Below are 15,861 nucleotides of genomic sequence, written 5' to 3'. Positions count from 1 at the left end.
CCAAATTTCTTGTCAAATTTCCAAAGGGCCAGAAGCAAGCTTCCATATGGCAAAGTTTTGTAGGATTTTAAGAACTTCAAATTTTTAGTGAAATTCATCCTTGATGCACACGCTACCTTAAAGAAGCATGACAAAGTTGGAAAATGTGGATGGATTAAGCAGATTTTGTTAAAAATTAAAATCTTGTTATGCAACATTTTTAAATTCTGAAAACTCCTATTTCTGATATGCAGCCTAGCATAGCTAAACATTCCATCAAAAGAATGAACTGAAGGATAGCGAACAAGACTTAAATTTGATTACATAACCTTTGACCTATCATGTGAACTCTGACCTGATATGTATAATGATTTTTGATCAATCAGTTTTGACTTATGACACAATTCATATTGTGTATTGACTTCTGATTTTGGATAAAAAAATATTAATTTTTATAAATTTCACTGAAAAATTCAACAATAACATCATTCACAAGTGTTTTATCAGGAATATTGGCCAGCATACCATACATGGCTGATGCTCCAGGTTTGCTCTTTATTTCACCGCTCTGTTGAGAAACGAAAAATATAAAGAAACTGTTAGACCACCCAAGGTGCTGAAGGTTACTACATGTAATATCACATCAACAAGAACACCTAGGTACGTCATGACCATGAACTTTCAGTTTCATCCTGTTCCTTTCTTTACACGTAATAATGTGAGTCATTAGAAACATTGACAATTATTGTATATTGGTCATCTATGGAAATTGTGTTTCTTGACAAATTGATATATGTTCTTTCATTCTCTTGCCTATTTTTGCCCATTCCCCCCTACACACACACACACACACACACACACACACACACACACACACACACACACACACACACACACACACACACACACACACACACACACACACTTTTTTGTTTGGTTCCTTTGCTCACTGAAATATTCTATCTGTAAACTAAAACCTTATTATTCGTGAGATACCTCATGGCTGCATTTACAAGTAGATATTTGAGAATTTTAGACGCCTCTGGATGAAATGTATTTTATAGGTTGAGGCAAAGGTATAAAGGAACTAAGTTCTTTTTCACTGAATAATGTTCACCCTTTTTGGTCAAAGTGTAAGAAAATAGTTTCATTGGGAAAGAATGTCCTGACGGTGGTAAGCTTTGAAATTGATAAATTTATGGACACTCTTCACCTACATATTAATACCCCTATTGTAGTAATAAATGCATATATTTTCATTAAAACTAGTTGCAAATTTGACATTTTTTTTTCATCAAATAACCTAAGATATATTCACTAAAAATTTGTCAGTTATTTATAAGCCATTTATAAAAAATATAATAACATTTATTTTCTTATAGAGCGCATTAACAATCTCAATGCGCTAGAAAGACATTGTATCTGTTAATTAATGGTCAATATTATCTGCAATTAGTCACTTGTGGCAAGTGAGTGAAAGCTAAAATTTTTAATCTGTTACCATGTAAAACTGTACTACTTGTAAATGAAATATCATTTTAGGATTAGACAACCACAATATTTTCACTGAAAATCGTTAAATTATCAATAATTAGACATTATATACATTAATCAGTGATTTATATCATTCGTAAGTAGTATAGAAACAGGTTGAAATTGTGATCGTTTTTGAGGGTGCTGATTTTTGGATGCCGACTCCAAAATCTATTTGATTTGATTTATTGTGTACACAGCTACACAAAATATGTTTACCCGCATGTGATGCAAAACTCTTCATGGTGTATGATATTAAAGTTATTGTACCTAACTAAACATTTTCAAAAAAATTTCCCATTTAGTTGCAGCTGATTTCTCCAAAATACACATCTTGAGAAAATGCTAACTTTGACGTCAACTTTCAATATAAATTCTGGCAAGAAACACTTCTGAGTCGATACATTGCAATCTCTTTTAAAGACGAAGGATAAATTGACAAATGACAATGTTAATCTGACCTTGACTTTTGCAGCTGCATCTTTTAGATCTTCAAGCAGTTGATCAGCAACTCCAATATGTTGAGGTAAAACTGAACAATGTAGGCTGGTTGGAAATTGCTGTCTTTCCATTTTCCATCCTATCAAAAATAATTTCAGTAAAAAATTCTTATTAAAAGGGTTAACTTTATGGATTGATAATTGTGTGAATAAAATTTACAGTCATTTAATGTATTGTATTGTATTGTATTGTATTGTAATGTAGTGTAACATAATCAATTGTCATGTAATGTTATGTGGTGTAATGTAATGTTACTTAATGTAATGTAATGTAATGCAATGCAATGTATTGTTATGTAATGTAATGCCATGTAATGCAATGTACTGTAATGTCATGTAATGATGTAATGTGATGTAATGTAGTGTAATGCAATGCATTGTAATGTAATGTAGTGTAATGCAATGCATTTAGTGTAATGTAATGTAATGTAGTGTAATGCAATGTATTGTAATGTAGTGTAATGTAATGTTATTTAATGTAGTGTAATGTAATGTAATGCAATGCACTGTAATGATATCAAATGTAATACAGTGTAATGTTATGTTATGTTGTGTACATGCGTATTACATGTTAACTACTGTATTGTCCTCGTCTTTGATAGTCCGTCCGTTCATTCTCACATAATATGCCATATCCCGGTTTAATCAAAGTTTGTATGGAGGCATCACAAGAGGATGTCTCAGATTTTAATATGGCCCTCACTTCCAGCCACAAAGCGGCTTGTGAACAGCACTGCTAGTGGCCAAACTAAGAAATCTTTTATCTCTCTGATAATCAGATTATGGCACATTTAGATTTCAGAAACATTCTTGATTGCTGCATGAGGTATAATGGATCAAGAATTTATTCCCATAATTTCGGTATTTCCCAGGTTTTTTTTTGTTTTTTTTGACTGAGGACATTTTATCTTAAGAAGTATTTTCCTTCCTGGTGTTATTGAAGAGTGGGTGATCTGAATAGGGGCAGATAATTGCACTGATGCAAACACACAATGTGTTTCCTTTGGGGGTGGTGGGGTGGGTCGAGAGATATTTAATGACTTCCAATTAAGTATTATGTACATGTGATGTATGTGTTCTTGTTTTCAAGAGTTTGTGGTTTGATGATAAAAAATTGAAAACTGTGCTGATGTCCATGTATCCACTGGGGTGTCGTGGGTGGAAAATGTTTGTTAAGATTTCTACCATAATAACCTGGAGAGAGAAAAGGAGTGTAACAGAACCGTAGATTCAGCAATTGAGGCTGGGAAGAGTGCAACAGTTTCTAAATCTAAACTTCTTCAAAAATGCCACTAAGATGAGAAACTAGTTAGAAAATTCAAACTGTTCTTTTTACTCAATTACTATCGTGACAATTTCTATCCCTCACCTTTCTCTTCCATGCCATCAGCTACAGCTAACATATCAATGGAAGACTCCGATGCACCAATAGCAAAACAGGTCATAGACGGGTTGCCAAGGATACGTAACCCCTGCAGACAAAAAGTGAAAAGACAAATGAAAGTCAAGTACATTTCTCTTCTGTATCGGCACACAAATTGATTGTAGAAAAACTTAGCCAGAAAGATACAGCTGTTGTTGTTTTCACGCATGAAATATGTTCGCCAACGTGAGTAGCAAGTGGTTACATTGGTGAACCAACGACTGGACCTTTCAGACTACCTAGAAATACTCAAATATAATGAAAATTGGAATGCCTCAACTGAATTCAACTTAGAATGTTTTAAAACCTCTTACTAGATGTTATCCTGTTAACAGAACATCATCAGGGCAGCAAAGGGTGAGGTTGTAGTAAGATTGTAGACAATGTTACCATGGGAGTGGGCAGGAGGAGAGGGAAAGCAAGTTATTGGCAAATTATAACTGTATTAGTTCAGACTACAAATTTGAGTTTCGGCTCTATGGTGACACAAGTTGTAAAAAATGATAAACCGGATTTTTTGGTCCCATTTACATTATATTTTGTACTTGACTCAGTGTTGACATAAATCCATAAATCTAGGAAATGAAATACACTTTAATATGTAATCATATGTAAATTTGTGTCAACACAAAAGTTATGTCAACTCTTAACCATCCTCCTTTACCTTAGACTGTAAGATACGTCGTGACGTTTCGCCCTCATCGGCCTCCTCTCACGTTGGCCGATGGTTGAGGGCGCCCCGTCACGGCGTACCTTACAGACTACCTTTACCTGACCTAAATTTAACCTGCTTCTGGTCCAACATAACTGTTCATATTTGGCTTTTTTTAAAAGTCAGTTTAAGATTAGAGTCTGCTCAGAGTCAACATACATGTAACTAGCTAAGTGTGACCTCCATACATTTTATTATGATATATGCTATATCATAACATTGCCTACCCTATCATCTAATGATAAAACTATAATCACATCTTGAAATGTGATTTACCAGATTGACATAAATACCTGACTAGGTGTGTGCCCCCCTGTAATCAAAGTCCATAACACAAATACCTGACTAGGTGTGTGCCCCCCTGTAATCAAAGTCCATAACACAAATACTTGACTAGGTGTATGTACCCCTGTAATCAAAGTCAATAACATAAATACCTGAAAAGGTGTGTGTCCCCCTGCCATTGGTAATTATTTCATATAAACACTGGGTATATACAGTGTAACCTGTAATTTAAGATAATGATGAAAATAATAACAACATCGATGCGTACTTACAGAAATTTGGTTGATGCCTTTCTTTAGAGTTTCAGTGGTTTCCATTAAGGCTTTAGCTTTCTCCAAATACCCATCTTCCCCAATGTGCTTCAACGCTGCCCAAGATGCAGCAATGTGGCCCCCTGTAATCAAAGTCAATAACATAAATACCTGAAAAGGTGTGTATACCCCCCCCCCCCCTGCCATTGGTCATTATTTCATTTAAACACTGGATATATAACAGTGTATCTGACCAAGTGTACAATATAATTGCCCCGTCATCAGTCATTATTTCATTGATTGAATACTGGGTACAATGTAGTGTATGTGACTAGGTGTAAGCCCCCTGTCATCAGCCATTTTTTTCATTCATCATATATTGGATATACGTTCTTTCATATTGTATTTCCCAATTAGAAAAACATAGCAGAGTTGTTTTAACAATTAAAAATCCGAGATGAATAGCCAATTTTCATCCATATGACCATTTTAAAGTGGCCATATGCATGATATGGATGAGGATTGGGTATTTATTTTTGGATTTTGGATTTATAAATCAATTTTATCACGGCATCCTACTTGAAAAATCAATGTGAAACAACATACCAGTATCCTAAATCCTTATTTGTTACTCAATAAATTGCAAAAGATTAATACACATTAATGAGTAACACAGAAGTAAAGCACTTTCTCTATGTGCTACACTGATTTATAGCATTCACATCAAGTGTAAAAATATACTGTTTCAATTCATTTATTTACAAACCTAGCATGTGGCCTTTCTAATGTGGTCAATTAACAAATGAAACAGTATACTTTTACACTTGATATCGGATGCTATAATGATTGTGATATACATACAGAAAACGCTTTACTTTGGTGTTATGGGTTGTGTAAAATCTTTGTTATTGTACATACAATAATTTTTTTTACACATTTTTTAGTTTTTTGCAATGTATTGAGTTACAAACACAGACTTGGTCTATGTTATTTCACATTGATTTTTCAAGTAGGACGCCAGGATAATATTATTTTATAAATTCAAAATCCAAAATTATTACCAAATCCTCATCCATGTTGCCATTTTGTTACCAAGATAGACAATGTATTTACAAAACATCACATTTCCTGTCCAATTCTGTGACCCAACATTTATTTAGCCTTCAAAAACCTTGTTCACTATGTCAGTGATAAAAATATCTCTTGTCAGTTTTATCTCTAAATCATAGGTTGAAATGTGATAATGTCATTATTAGATTTAGTCTCTCAATTAATCATTTCTAGACACTGATTTATATCAAAAATTAATTTCAGTCTGACTGTATTGTCAATTTGAATTTCATACCTGGTCTTGTTCCTGCCATACTAGGGGAGCCAAAAAGACCTCCTGGCCAGTCAGCATATGCAAAGATTTGATACTTTCTAATTTCAGCATTACGGTAAACAACAACACTAGCACCCTACAATAGAGAAAAAATCATAATTTTTTTAGTCATGTTTCGCAATGTTACATGTATCACTGTCCTTATGGATCAGAAACTATGACAACGAAAAAATCAACTTAGATAAAACCAAGGTAGCTGTATAAACTGGGCCATTTTTCTTGTGATTTCAGTTCTTGTACAATGTACCTGTGCTGTTATTACAAAACATTGGCATTATTTAGCTGTTGCTATGGGCCTAGTCTTGTTGTTAGGCATATTAATGTTGCATTCATTCATTTATTGGATGCTTATCCACTTGCCTAACCATCTCTGTTATCTTGGCGATATACACCATCATGTGGCCATTGCTATGGGTGTGGTCTTGTTGCTAGGTATATTTGCATACATTTGTGGAATGTTTATTCAGTTGTCTATTAATTCCTGTTGTTATCTACCTTGGCACCAATCAATATTTGTGACTATCTAGAGATATGAAGAATACTCTCACCTTGGCACCATATCCATATTTGTGAATATCTGCTGACATTGAAGTTACTCCGGGTAGTCGGAAATCAAACTTTGGAACGGGATATCCCAGTTTCTCAACCCTGTCCATACAAAGAGAGAGTCATTTCATGAATTCACATCACATAAATTTTCCGTGTTTGCCGAGAAACTTCAAATGGAAACTCAGTATTTCAGTCACTTGTACTATTCTCCATCTTGACCAATGTTGTTCACAGGACTTAGCATAGTTACATACATGTTAGATGAACACTGAATATTCAAGACTCCTGAGTGCTTACTGCCTTTAGATAAATAGTCATGAATATTCAGAGTGAACTGACTCTCCAGAACCCAAAGTTTATGAAAATACATCTATCTATTTCCTGGAGCGGCGTTCTACTTTAAAGTGGCCATATGGATGAGGATTAGGTATTTATATTGGATTTTTAATTCATAAAACAATTCTATGACAGATTTCAGCTTGGACAATCATTATGAAACAACATATACCAAGTCCTTGTTTGTAACTCAATCAATTGGTCAACAAGTAATACATGTGTAAAATGTCTTACTGTACGAACAATAACAAACATTTTACACATTTATCAATATTTTGCAATTTATTGAGTTAAAAACGAGGACTTGGTTTATGATGTTTTACTTTGATTTTTCAAGTAGGAAGCCAAGATAATTTTTTTTTTTTTTTTTAAATATTAAATATCCAAAATAAATATCCAATCCTCATCCACATGGCCACTTTCTTTAAACTATTCTTAGACTACTACATGTATATTGTTAATGTCATTGCATTCCTTCGATGACATTACAATTTGCGTTCTGGCATTCTTAGAACAGTTGATTGCACAGTAGGAAATTCCTGTACATTTTTGAAATGACAGTATAATCAATTGTCAATGGAAAATTTATAAGTCATATCCTAATACCAGGTTTGAGTTCAGTGAATTGCAAGTGATGGTTTAAGTATACAACAGAAAGTAGAATACTGTGAGTATCGTTTAATATGCAGAAAAATAATCAGACCTCAAAAACATATATAAACTCAGACCTTGCCCCTTCGTTACAATGTTTCAATCATGAAGCATTACTAATAAATTCATACTCAAATTATTTCTTACATGGGTTTTGATATTTCAACTGTGACTTGTACACTGATGGCATTTAAGATAACAGTTAACCTGCTGTTATACCATTGTAAATATTATTCTCTACTGAGCTATTGAAAGACTAACAATCACTTTGAAGTCTTCAGAATATTTTACAAATGTCAACATGACAAATGTATACATTACTGTCATGTCATTATTTGGTGCAATACTGTAAAAAAAAATTGTGTTTCAATTTTTCTCAGAGAAAGAGAGAGAGAAAGAGAGAGATACAGAGAGAGATACAGACAGAGACATACAGAGACAGACAGACAAACAGAGACAGAGACTGACAGAGAGACAGACAGAGACAGAGACAGACAGAGAGACAGAGACAGAGAAAGAGAGAGAGAGACAGAGAGACATACATACATACAGACAGACAGACAGAGAGAGAGCGAGAAACAGACAGACAGAGAGACTTCCTGTCACCGTGAAAGTGCTTTATTGTGTCATCTGTGAGGTCACTGTAAAGTTGGATATTTTGAGGAGTGTGACTAACTGATTTTTCCAAACCATAATAACAACTTTTTAGATAAGCCAAACAAGCTGTGGAATACAGTAGTGCCATTACAGTCTATAGAGTTGACAACCCTAGCAGGACAAGAAAGAATAATAACCTATTTTACCAAATCATGTCTAAATCATCTATAAATACAAAGTGGCATGCATGATGTATCTAGTATGAACAAATAGGAGATAAATGAAAAACATCCTCACCATGGTAACATAAACCCACCAAAACAAGCATCAACATGCATGGGTAGTCCTCTCTTGGTTGCCATGGCAGCAATCTCTTCGATGGGATCAACAACGCCATGACAATAATGTGGTGCTGACGCCAGTAACAATATAGTGTTGTTTGTGATTGCCTGCAATATGTCAAACACAAACAAGTAGTTGATAATGAGTTTCAATTTCATACTCACATGGGAGACTACACCTACATGTGGTCTTATTTACTGTCACCTTTGAAATTATGGAGTTATATATGATGGTCTAATTTGCTGTCACCTTTGAACGTATGGAGTTATATATGTGATGGTGAGATTTATTGTCACCTTTGAAATTATGGAGTTATATGTGATGGTAAGATTTACTGTCACCTTTGAAATTATGGGGTTATATGTGATGGTCTAATTTGCTGTCACCTTTGAACGTATGGAGTTATATATGTGATGGTGAGATTTATTGTCACCTTTGAAATTATGGAGTTATATGTGATGGTAAGATTTACTGTCACCTTTGAAATTATGGGGTTATATGTGATGGTCAGATTTGCTGTCATCTTTGAAATTATGGAGTTATATATGATGGTCTGATTTACTGTCACCTTTGAAGTTTTGGAGTTATATGTGATGGTCTAATTTACTGTCACCTTTGAACTTATGGAGTTATATGTGATGGTGAGATTTATTGTCACCTTTGAAATTATGGAGTTATATATGGTGGTCAGATTTACTGTCACCTTTGAAATTATGGGGTTATATGTGATGGTCAGATTTACTGTCATCTTTGAAATTATGGAGTTATATGTGATGGTCATATTCAAATTATGGGGTATAAGACATGTCCAATTCGATTTGTTTCACATTTTTTATCAACCAAAACTCTACATATATCAACTGAATTCTGGTGTAAGCTTAATGTCGTCACTTGGTGTGAGTGTAAAGAATAAGAAGTGGTGTGGCCAGGAGATAATTAATGTAGAGGAGATGATATATAGATATCTTAATGAACAGCGCCCTCTTTTGATACTTCTTTTGTTTTTACATCAGCTAGCATTATCAATGCTGCACAGTGCAGTGATGCATTTTTTTAATACATAGGTGACTCAGAAAAGTCAATTTCACAAATACTGCATTGTGAAACCTGTCTGAAATAGTTTTAAAAAATTCGCAAATCAGGTTTATTAGAAGAGGCCTATTGTACACTGGGATGAGGTTTACTGGTAAACAAAGTTAGTCACTCTGCAAGTATCTGCACAACGGTTAACCACCACAGACACACTGCTTGACATTCTCCCCCCAACCACAATTCATCCATCTACATCTCTTGAACACTAGATGGCGCTGTTTACATATATTTGAAAAAGTGTCATTTAATTTCAGAGACATTACCTTCTCATACTGTGCAAGGTTTGGTTTAAAGTGTACGTCATCAACTGGTATATGTTTTATTGTTACGTCAAAATAATGAGCTGCTTTCTCAAAAGCGGGATGTATAGTGATGGGAGCAACCTAAAAATGAACGAAAATATCAATGCGATTATTGCCTCAGTAAAACTGTCACTGTATTTTCACTTTTGTTAACATTTCCTGTCAAAAAAAATCCATCAAAACATGAAAGGGACACAGTCAGCAACTCCAGAGTATGCCTTGTCATTTTTGTTCCCAAATAAAAGGTTACTTATTAATTTGTTTAAAGTGACATAAGCTGCTCTTTTTTACTCAAGTGAAAATACATTTTAGTATAATACTACTATCAATGCATGTCTTCTACAACATTACGATTGATTTCTGCAATTAATAGAACACTTGACTGCATTGTAGGGATTTCCTCAACATTTTATGGTACTTGAAATAAATTTACATTATCAGATCATTTATAAGTTATATACTAATACAGGGTTTGATTTCAGCAAAATTGCAAGTAATGGTTAAGTATGCTTCAGTAAGTACAATAATACGAGTACCTTTTAAATATGCAGTAATAAGTATATACCTAAAAACTTATAAACTCTGCAGCTTGTGCCCCTTTAATATTTTCCTGTTAAAAATATCTATCGAACGGTAACTAGAAAGAGGTCACTCCTAGCTTTAGTTGAATAACTTAATTAATGGTATTTTTTTCACACTTGCAAAAATTTTGTTTACTTGTTTGTCTTGTACTAACATGTTGCAGGTAGGATGACTATCATTGTAATTCACTCAATACTACACAACCTACAAACTTTCAAACTACCACGTGGCTATTTATTTGATGATTTCTGCGCCATGGAAACAACCTTTCATAATAAGGTACTTTAGCTAAATTACAAAAAAAAACAATCATGTGGCCTAAAATGAGTAGGAATACTAAGTGTTTTATTACCATTTCTGGATGTTTGATATGTGGATATAATTTCCTAGCCCGATCTCGGTAAGTTTTTATCGCCATTAGTATACTTTCTGTACCACCTGATGTTAGTGAACCAACCACATCTTCATCACCATTCAGCATGGATGCTGTCATACTAATAATCTCAGTCTCAAATCGTCTGAAATATAAAAATGATACTTATAATAATCTACAAAACCCTTTATACTCTACACAAGTAGTTCCTGAAAAATACAAACTGTAACGCTCAAGTGATGACACTGAATACTGAACTTGTCTAGATGTGAAATAGACACAGGAAGCCCAGGAACTGTACTATAAACAGGCAAACAAACAAACAAACAAACAAACAAACAACAAACAAACAAACAAAGTAACTAACTTTAACATACACAAATAAACAAATATGCATGAGTAAATGAAAACACCATAAGCACATGAACAACACTACTTTATAGCTTCCATTGTCTATATGTTACGTATATACGAGTCTGTTTGTATGTATAGAAAAACATACAAAAATGTTTTATTTCATTCCCCTCTCTCCTTTTTTTTTTTACTAGTTCCAACCATCTCTTTCCCTCACTTTCTCATCCATAACTTTTTCCTTCCAAAATCCAAAAGCTAATTCTATTATATGACTGTTAAAATTAAAATCTAACATGACATTGTTTTTAAATTCATCTTCTTACCGTAAACTGGGGAAAAACATGGGATTAAGAGCATTTTCATGCATGAATGCATGGTGGAATTCTTGCAGCAAGGTATCATGGTCAACATCATTTAGACCAGATTTCTCCGCAAACATATCAAAGGCGTCCTCTTGAAGTTTGAAGGCATCGTCGTCCATTGTATAAACCAATGCAAAGATCTTTCCATCATGTGAACGTACTTCTCTTTTCTTGGCTACTTCCATTTCTTTACGGAGTTCATCAATTGGAATACCTAGTATATAATATTATTCCCCAAAATTTAACTTTTTTTCTAAACTGCTGTATATCTTAGTATTTCATTTTATTTTTAACCCCATGACCCACGTACCGGTATTTCACTTTCTATTTTGCCTCTGTGCCTTTTGCAATCTAAATCCTCTCAGAATTATTAAGACTTAATTTAAGTGTTCAAATGATACCATACACTTATAACAATCAAGATACACACTGGTCACTGTCATTCATTGCCAAACTTGTACCTACATGTATATCTAGGTCAAGTTCAATATTGCATACTTTAGTTGGACCACAGCACGAGGACTATGATGTAACATCTCAGAAACAATCACAGTGGTAGCGTGGAACTGACGCTGACTATAACATTGTAAGTGTAGATGTTCCATCCAGGGTGTAGACTTTGTACTGTAGTAGACTGTGGCACAAAGTCTATACAGGTCTTTGCACTAACTATGACCTTAAATATATATGGACAGTAACTTACATGTATTAATATACCTAGCGTTATCATAATTTACGAAAGAAATATTGGAAATGGGCTTTTATTCATACAATAATCTTTTATTATTTTCATAATTAATTTGAATTGTAAGGGTGCATTGATGTAATATTACTAGACCATTGGGTTTTGATATCTTAATTGTCTCCTAAATGTACAATTATATTGACGTACAATTATATTGACGTTTCCTTTATAGTTACCTAATTGGTTTTACTTTTGAAATTGTCTGTGTTTTAACTTGTCATGTAGAGTTCATTCTTCATCTTTCTGTTCTTACTTGTTCCCGAAATACATCATAATTCGTATCATTACATTACATTTATTTTTCAATTTCTTTTGAAATATATATATATATATATATATATATATATATATATATATATATATATATATATATATATATATATATATATATATATACTACATATGTATGTATTTCTCATTCATATCAATGCCAAAAAATTGTCTCTATTATAGTGCGAACAGACCTACATGTATTGGCTATAGGGACTGTAATACATAACTGCCTGATGGACTTTGGTTCTTTTATCACATTATCACTACTATAATATTGAATATTCTTAAAATGTCCCCAGCATCCAAAAACTCACCTTTTTTAGGTATCGGTACTACTGATTTTTTCTGACTGTGTTTTTGAGCTTTAGCCCCTCCTCCATCCTCCCGTAGCTGTTGTACGAAACTATCTACTTCGCTTTTCACTGCAATGTTAATCAGTTGTTGGACACCAGGCACTGTTTTCAGGAACACCACTAACGACCTTGCGACACCGTGCCAGCCATCATTCAACCAAACGCCGACCAGTCCTGCAATGATGACGGTGAACACGATGTGTTCTACAACGGCAAAACTGCAACACTCCATTGCTATGCTACTGCAGTACTGGACAGATGTGCCTCACAACTTGCCTACGTCCACAGCCCGTCTATTAATGCCTTTCTTTCAGGTCAAAACAATGAACGATCATTGAACCCGAGTTCGTTACCTTATCTCTGCCCTTTGGTCAAACATTCAGACCACCTATGCTACGATCTGACAAGAATCACACTTCTTAATTACAAGCGATAACCGAGGGTCAACACTTCATATAGCTATTCGGGTCAGGCCTGGGTCAGGTCAATAGTGAAAATAACGTCGCCCTCGGCGTTCGGTTATTGGTTCCTTTTGTTTTGTTGATTATGCCACGGTATTGCAGGGAACCAGTTACATTATATTTATTGTGATATTGACTACACTAATATAAATTGAGGATGCACAACACAGTCAAGCTGCCATTTTTTTTCGAGGTTGGCAACCGCATGATATGATGTGAGTTATGAAATTTCAAATCATGCATATTATTGACAACTATAAAGTATTTGCACGTCTACTATGATAACTTGTTTGTCCTTATTATTGTTTTATTTTCAGACGAAACGATATTATCTGAACACGTCTTTTTTATATTACATAAATATGACCGAGTAACTAGTCGATTTATCACTCATTTTAACAAGATGGAGACCCCTTTAATAGATAATCGTGACTTTATTATATTTTATTACATTGAATTTCACAATACCGTGCAACTTTTCTGTTTGATACAACAACGCAGAAACCAACAATAAACTGGATATGCCACACTTCAATAGCAAGATTGCATTGCTTGCTACATTTGTTCTAATTTAAATGAAATAATCCATTTAAATGTATTACAACTCCATGCAGTCATTCGGGTACCAATGTTTTTCTTAGTATCAAACATCTGATGAAGGGAACACAAACTATCCTTTGCGGTGTTCATTTGATGTCTGTATGGTGGTATGTGTAGTTCATTTCACTTAGACAAAATGTAGCAAGAAACTGTACTCATTCAATCTTGCTATCTAAAAGTGTAACATGTCCAGTTTCTTATTGGTTTCTGCATGGTTATGTCAACCAGAAAAAGAGCACGGTATTATGAAATAAGCTGTACAAAGATAGAGGTAGACTATTTGACTCAAAATCTCACATATGAATTATCAGGACAACATCACCAGATATCAGCGATCAACAATTCAAGAAAGGATTAACGGTATAAGAATAGCTAAAGATAGGTACAGAGATTGGCCGATGGAGGCGGGGTGGGGGTGGGGTGGCTTGTGCACTCCCTCTCGACGGGATAGGGAAAGTGGTCATGGAAGAGCTCTCATGTTTTGGTATCTCAGCTATCGCATTTTAGGCAACACTTGTAATGCTAAGTTTAGTATTCATCTAACAAAATTGACCGGTACATACAAAACAACCCAAGTTTTAGCTTTTTATGCGAAGTTCCGAGGACTGTGAGAGAGTCTTCATAGAAACGTCCATGACTATGGTACTAATTTACTGTCCGTGTGGCCCTATTGTTAACAGATCTTAAATCTCATTAGCATAACTTGTTATGGTCTATTAACTCACACCCAACAGTATCTAAGGGAGCCTTCATTGGTTACAAGAGAGGGGGGGGGGTCGGAGGGCTGGGGAAAGCATGTCCTGTCTGTTGCGAAAAACGTGACCTTTCTGAATACCGGCTTTCTAAAAAAAGTGACCCTCTCTCAATTTCCAGCCACTAAGACATGATATATCAAACACATAGATTAAAAATTCAGACGTGAAAAGTACATGGCTCTAAGACAAGGGCTTTATTCCACCGCTGCCACCAAATTGATAATTTCAAATGCATTGGTTGTTATCCACTCTATAGTGGATCTGTGTAAGACTCTGTGCCATTAATTCCTAAGTTATGTGGGCTACATGTAAGTGGCAGAGCTGTCCCAATTGACTGGTAGGTGGTCTCACTATGCCGACATTATCGGGACTGAGGTCAATATATATATACCCACTCTACCATATGATCCCCAATATATAACCACGCTGTTCCCCATTCACTCCTGTGAGACTTATTCTGCTTATCACATCACATATAATAATTTATTCACTGCATTCAGATAGTCTATTTGACTTGGTGTGTTATTTATTGCAGCCCTTTTGTATCAAGGGCTCACTAAGCATGTTAGGAGCAGCACTAACTGAAAATTAAAATACATACACTACTACAATAGTAGAGAAGATATGACTAGTATAATCATATACAGAAACAAACAAAACAAAACAAAGGAAGGTTAGAAGAGTAAGAGAAAAAAAAATATGCTTCAAATGTAAGTAGTCAAAGATCTAACCTCTGATATTACAGTACAATGATATAACAGTACAATGGCGGCAGTAATGGGACGTTGCACAGCAGTGGAATGTGAAACCGGTGGCAGCGGTGGGATACCAAAATCATAAAATGATGCAAAGTTAGACAGTACAATGAGTCAATTGATGTCATGATATAACAAATTATATCTAACTTATATCATGACATACAACGTATATTACATATGAATCATTGATATGAATAATATATTCATAATATACATATCCAATCCCTATCCACATAAAATGGTTCAGTGATATAAATCATATTTGATTTTTTTTTGATAAAGACTATGATTAAGAATCATTTTCTTATT

The 15,861-nt window shown here is 34.4% G+C and overlaps 1 protein-coding gene across 1 annotated transcript; it reads right to left on the bottom strand.

Annotated features, from left to right (window-relative positions):
- Positions 1 to 424: 424 nt before the first annotated feature.
- Positions 425 to 13,426, bottom strand: LOC144445038 (sphingosine-1-phosphate lyase-like). Its single transcript, XM_078134590.1, has 11 exons — positions 12,940 to 13,426; positions 11,569 to 11,821; positions 10,871 to 11,036; positions 9,898 to 10,017; positions 8,498 to 8,649; positions 6,616 to 6,715; positions 6,029 to 6,143; positions 4,705 to 4,826; positions 3,382 to 3,484; positions 1,974 to 2,092; positions 425 to 547 (listed from the first exon to the last, which is right to left on the bottom strand). The coding sequence occupies exons 1-11, from the start codon at positions 13,208 to 13,210 to the stop codon at positions 425 to 427; spliced, it is 1,644 nt and encodes a 547-aa protein (XP_077990716.1). The 5' UTR covers positions 13,211 to 13,426.
- Positions 13,427 to 15,861: the final 2,435 nt, after the last annotated feature.

Source organism: Glandiceps talaboti, chromosome 13, assembly GCF_964340395.1.
Source record: "Glandiceps talaboti chromosome 13, keGlaTala1.1, whole genome shotgun sequence".
Taxonomy (NCBI): Eukaryota; Metazoa; Hemichordata; class Enteropneusta; family Spengelidae; genus Glandiceps; species Glandiceps talaboti.
The sequence above is the reverse complement of the archived record's forward strand: the minus strand, read 5'-3'. Positions and strand labels throughout refer to the sequence as shown.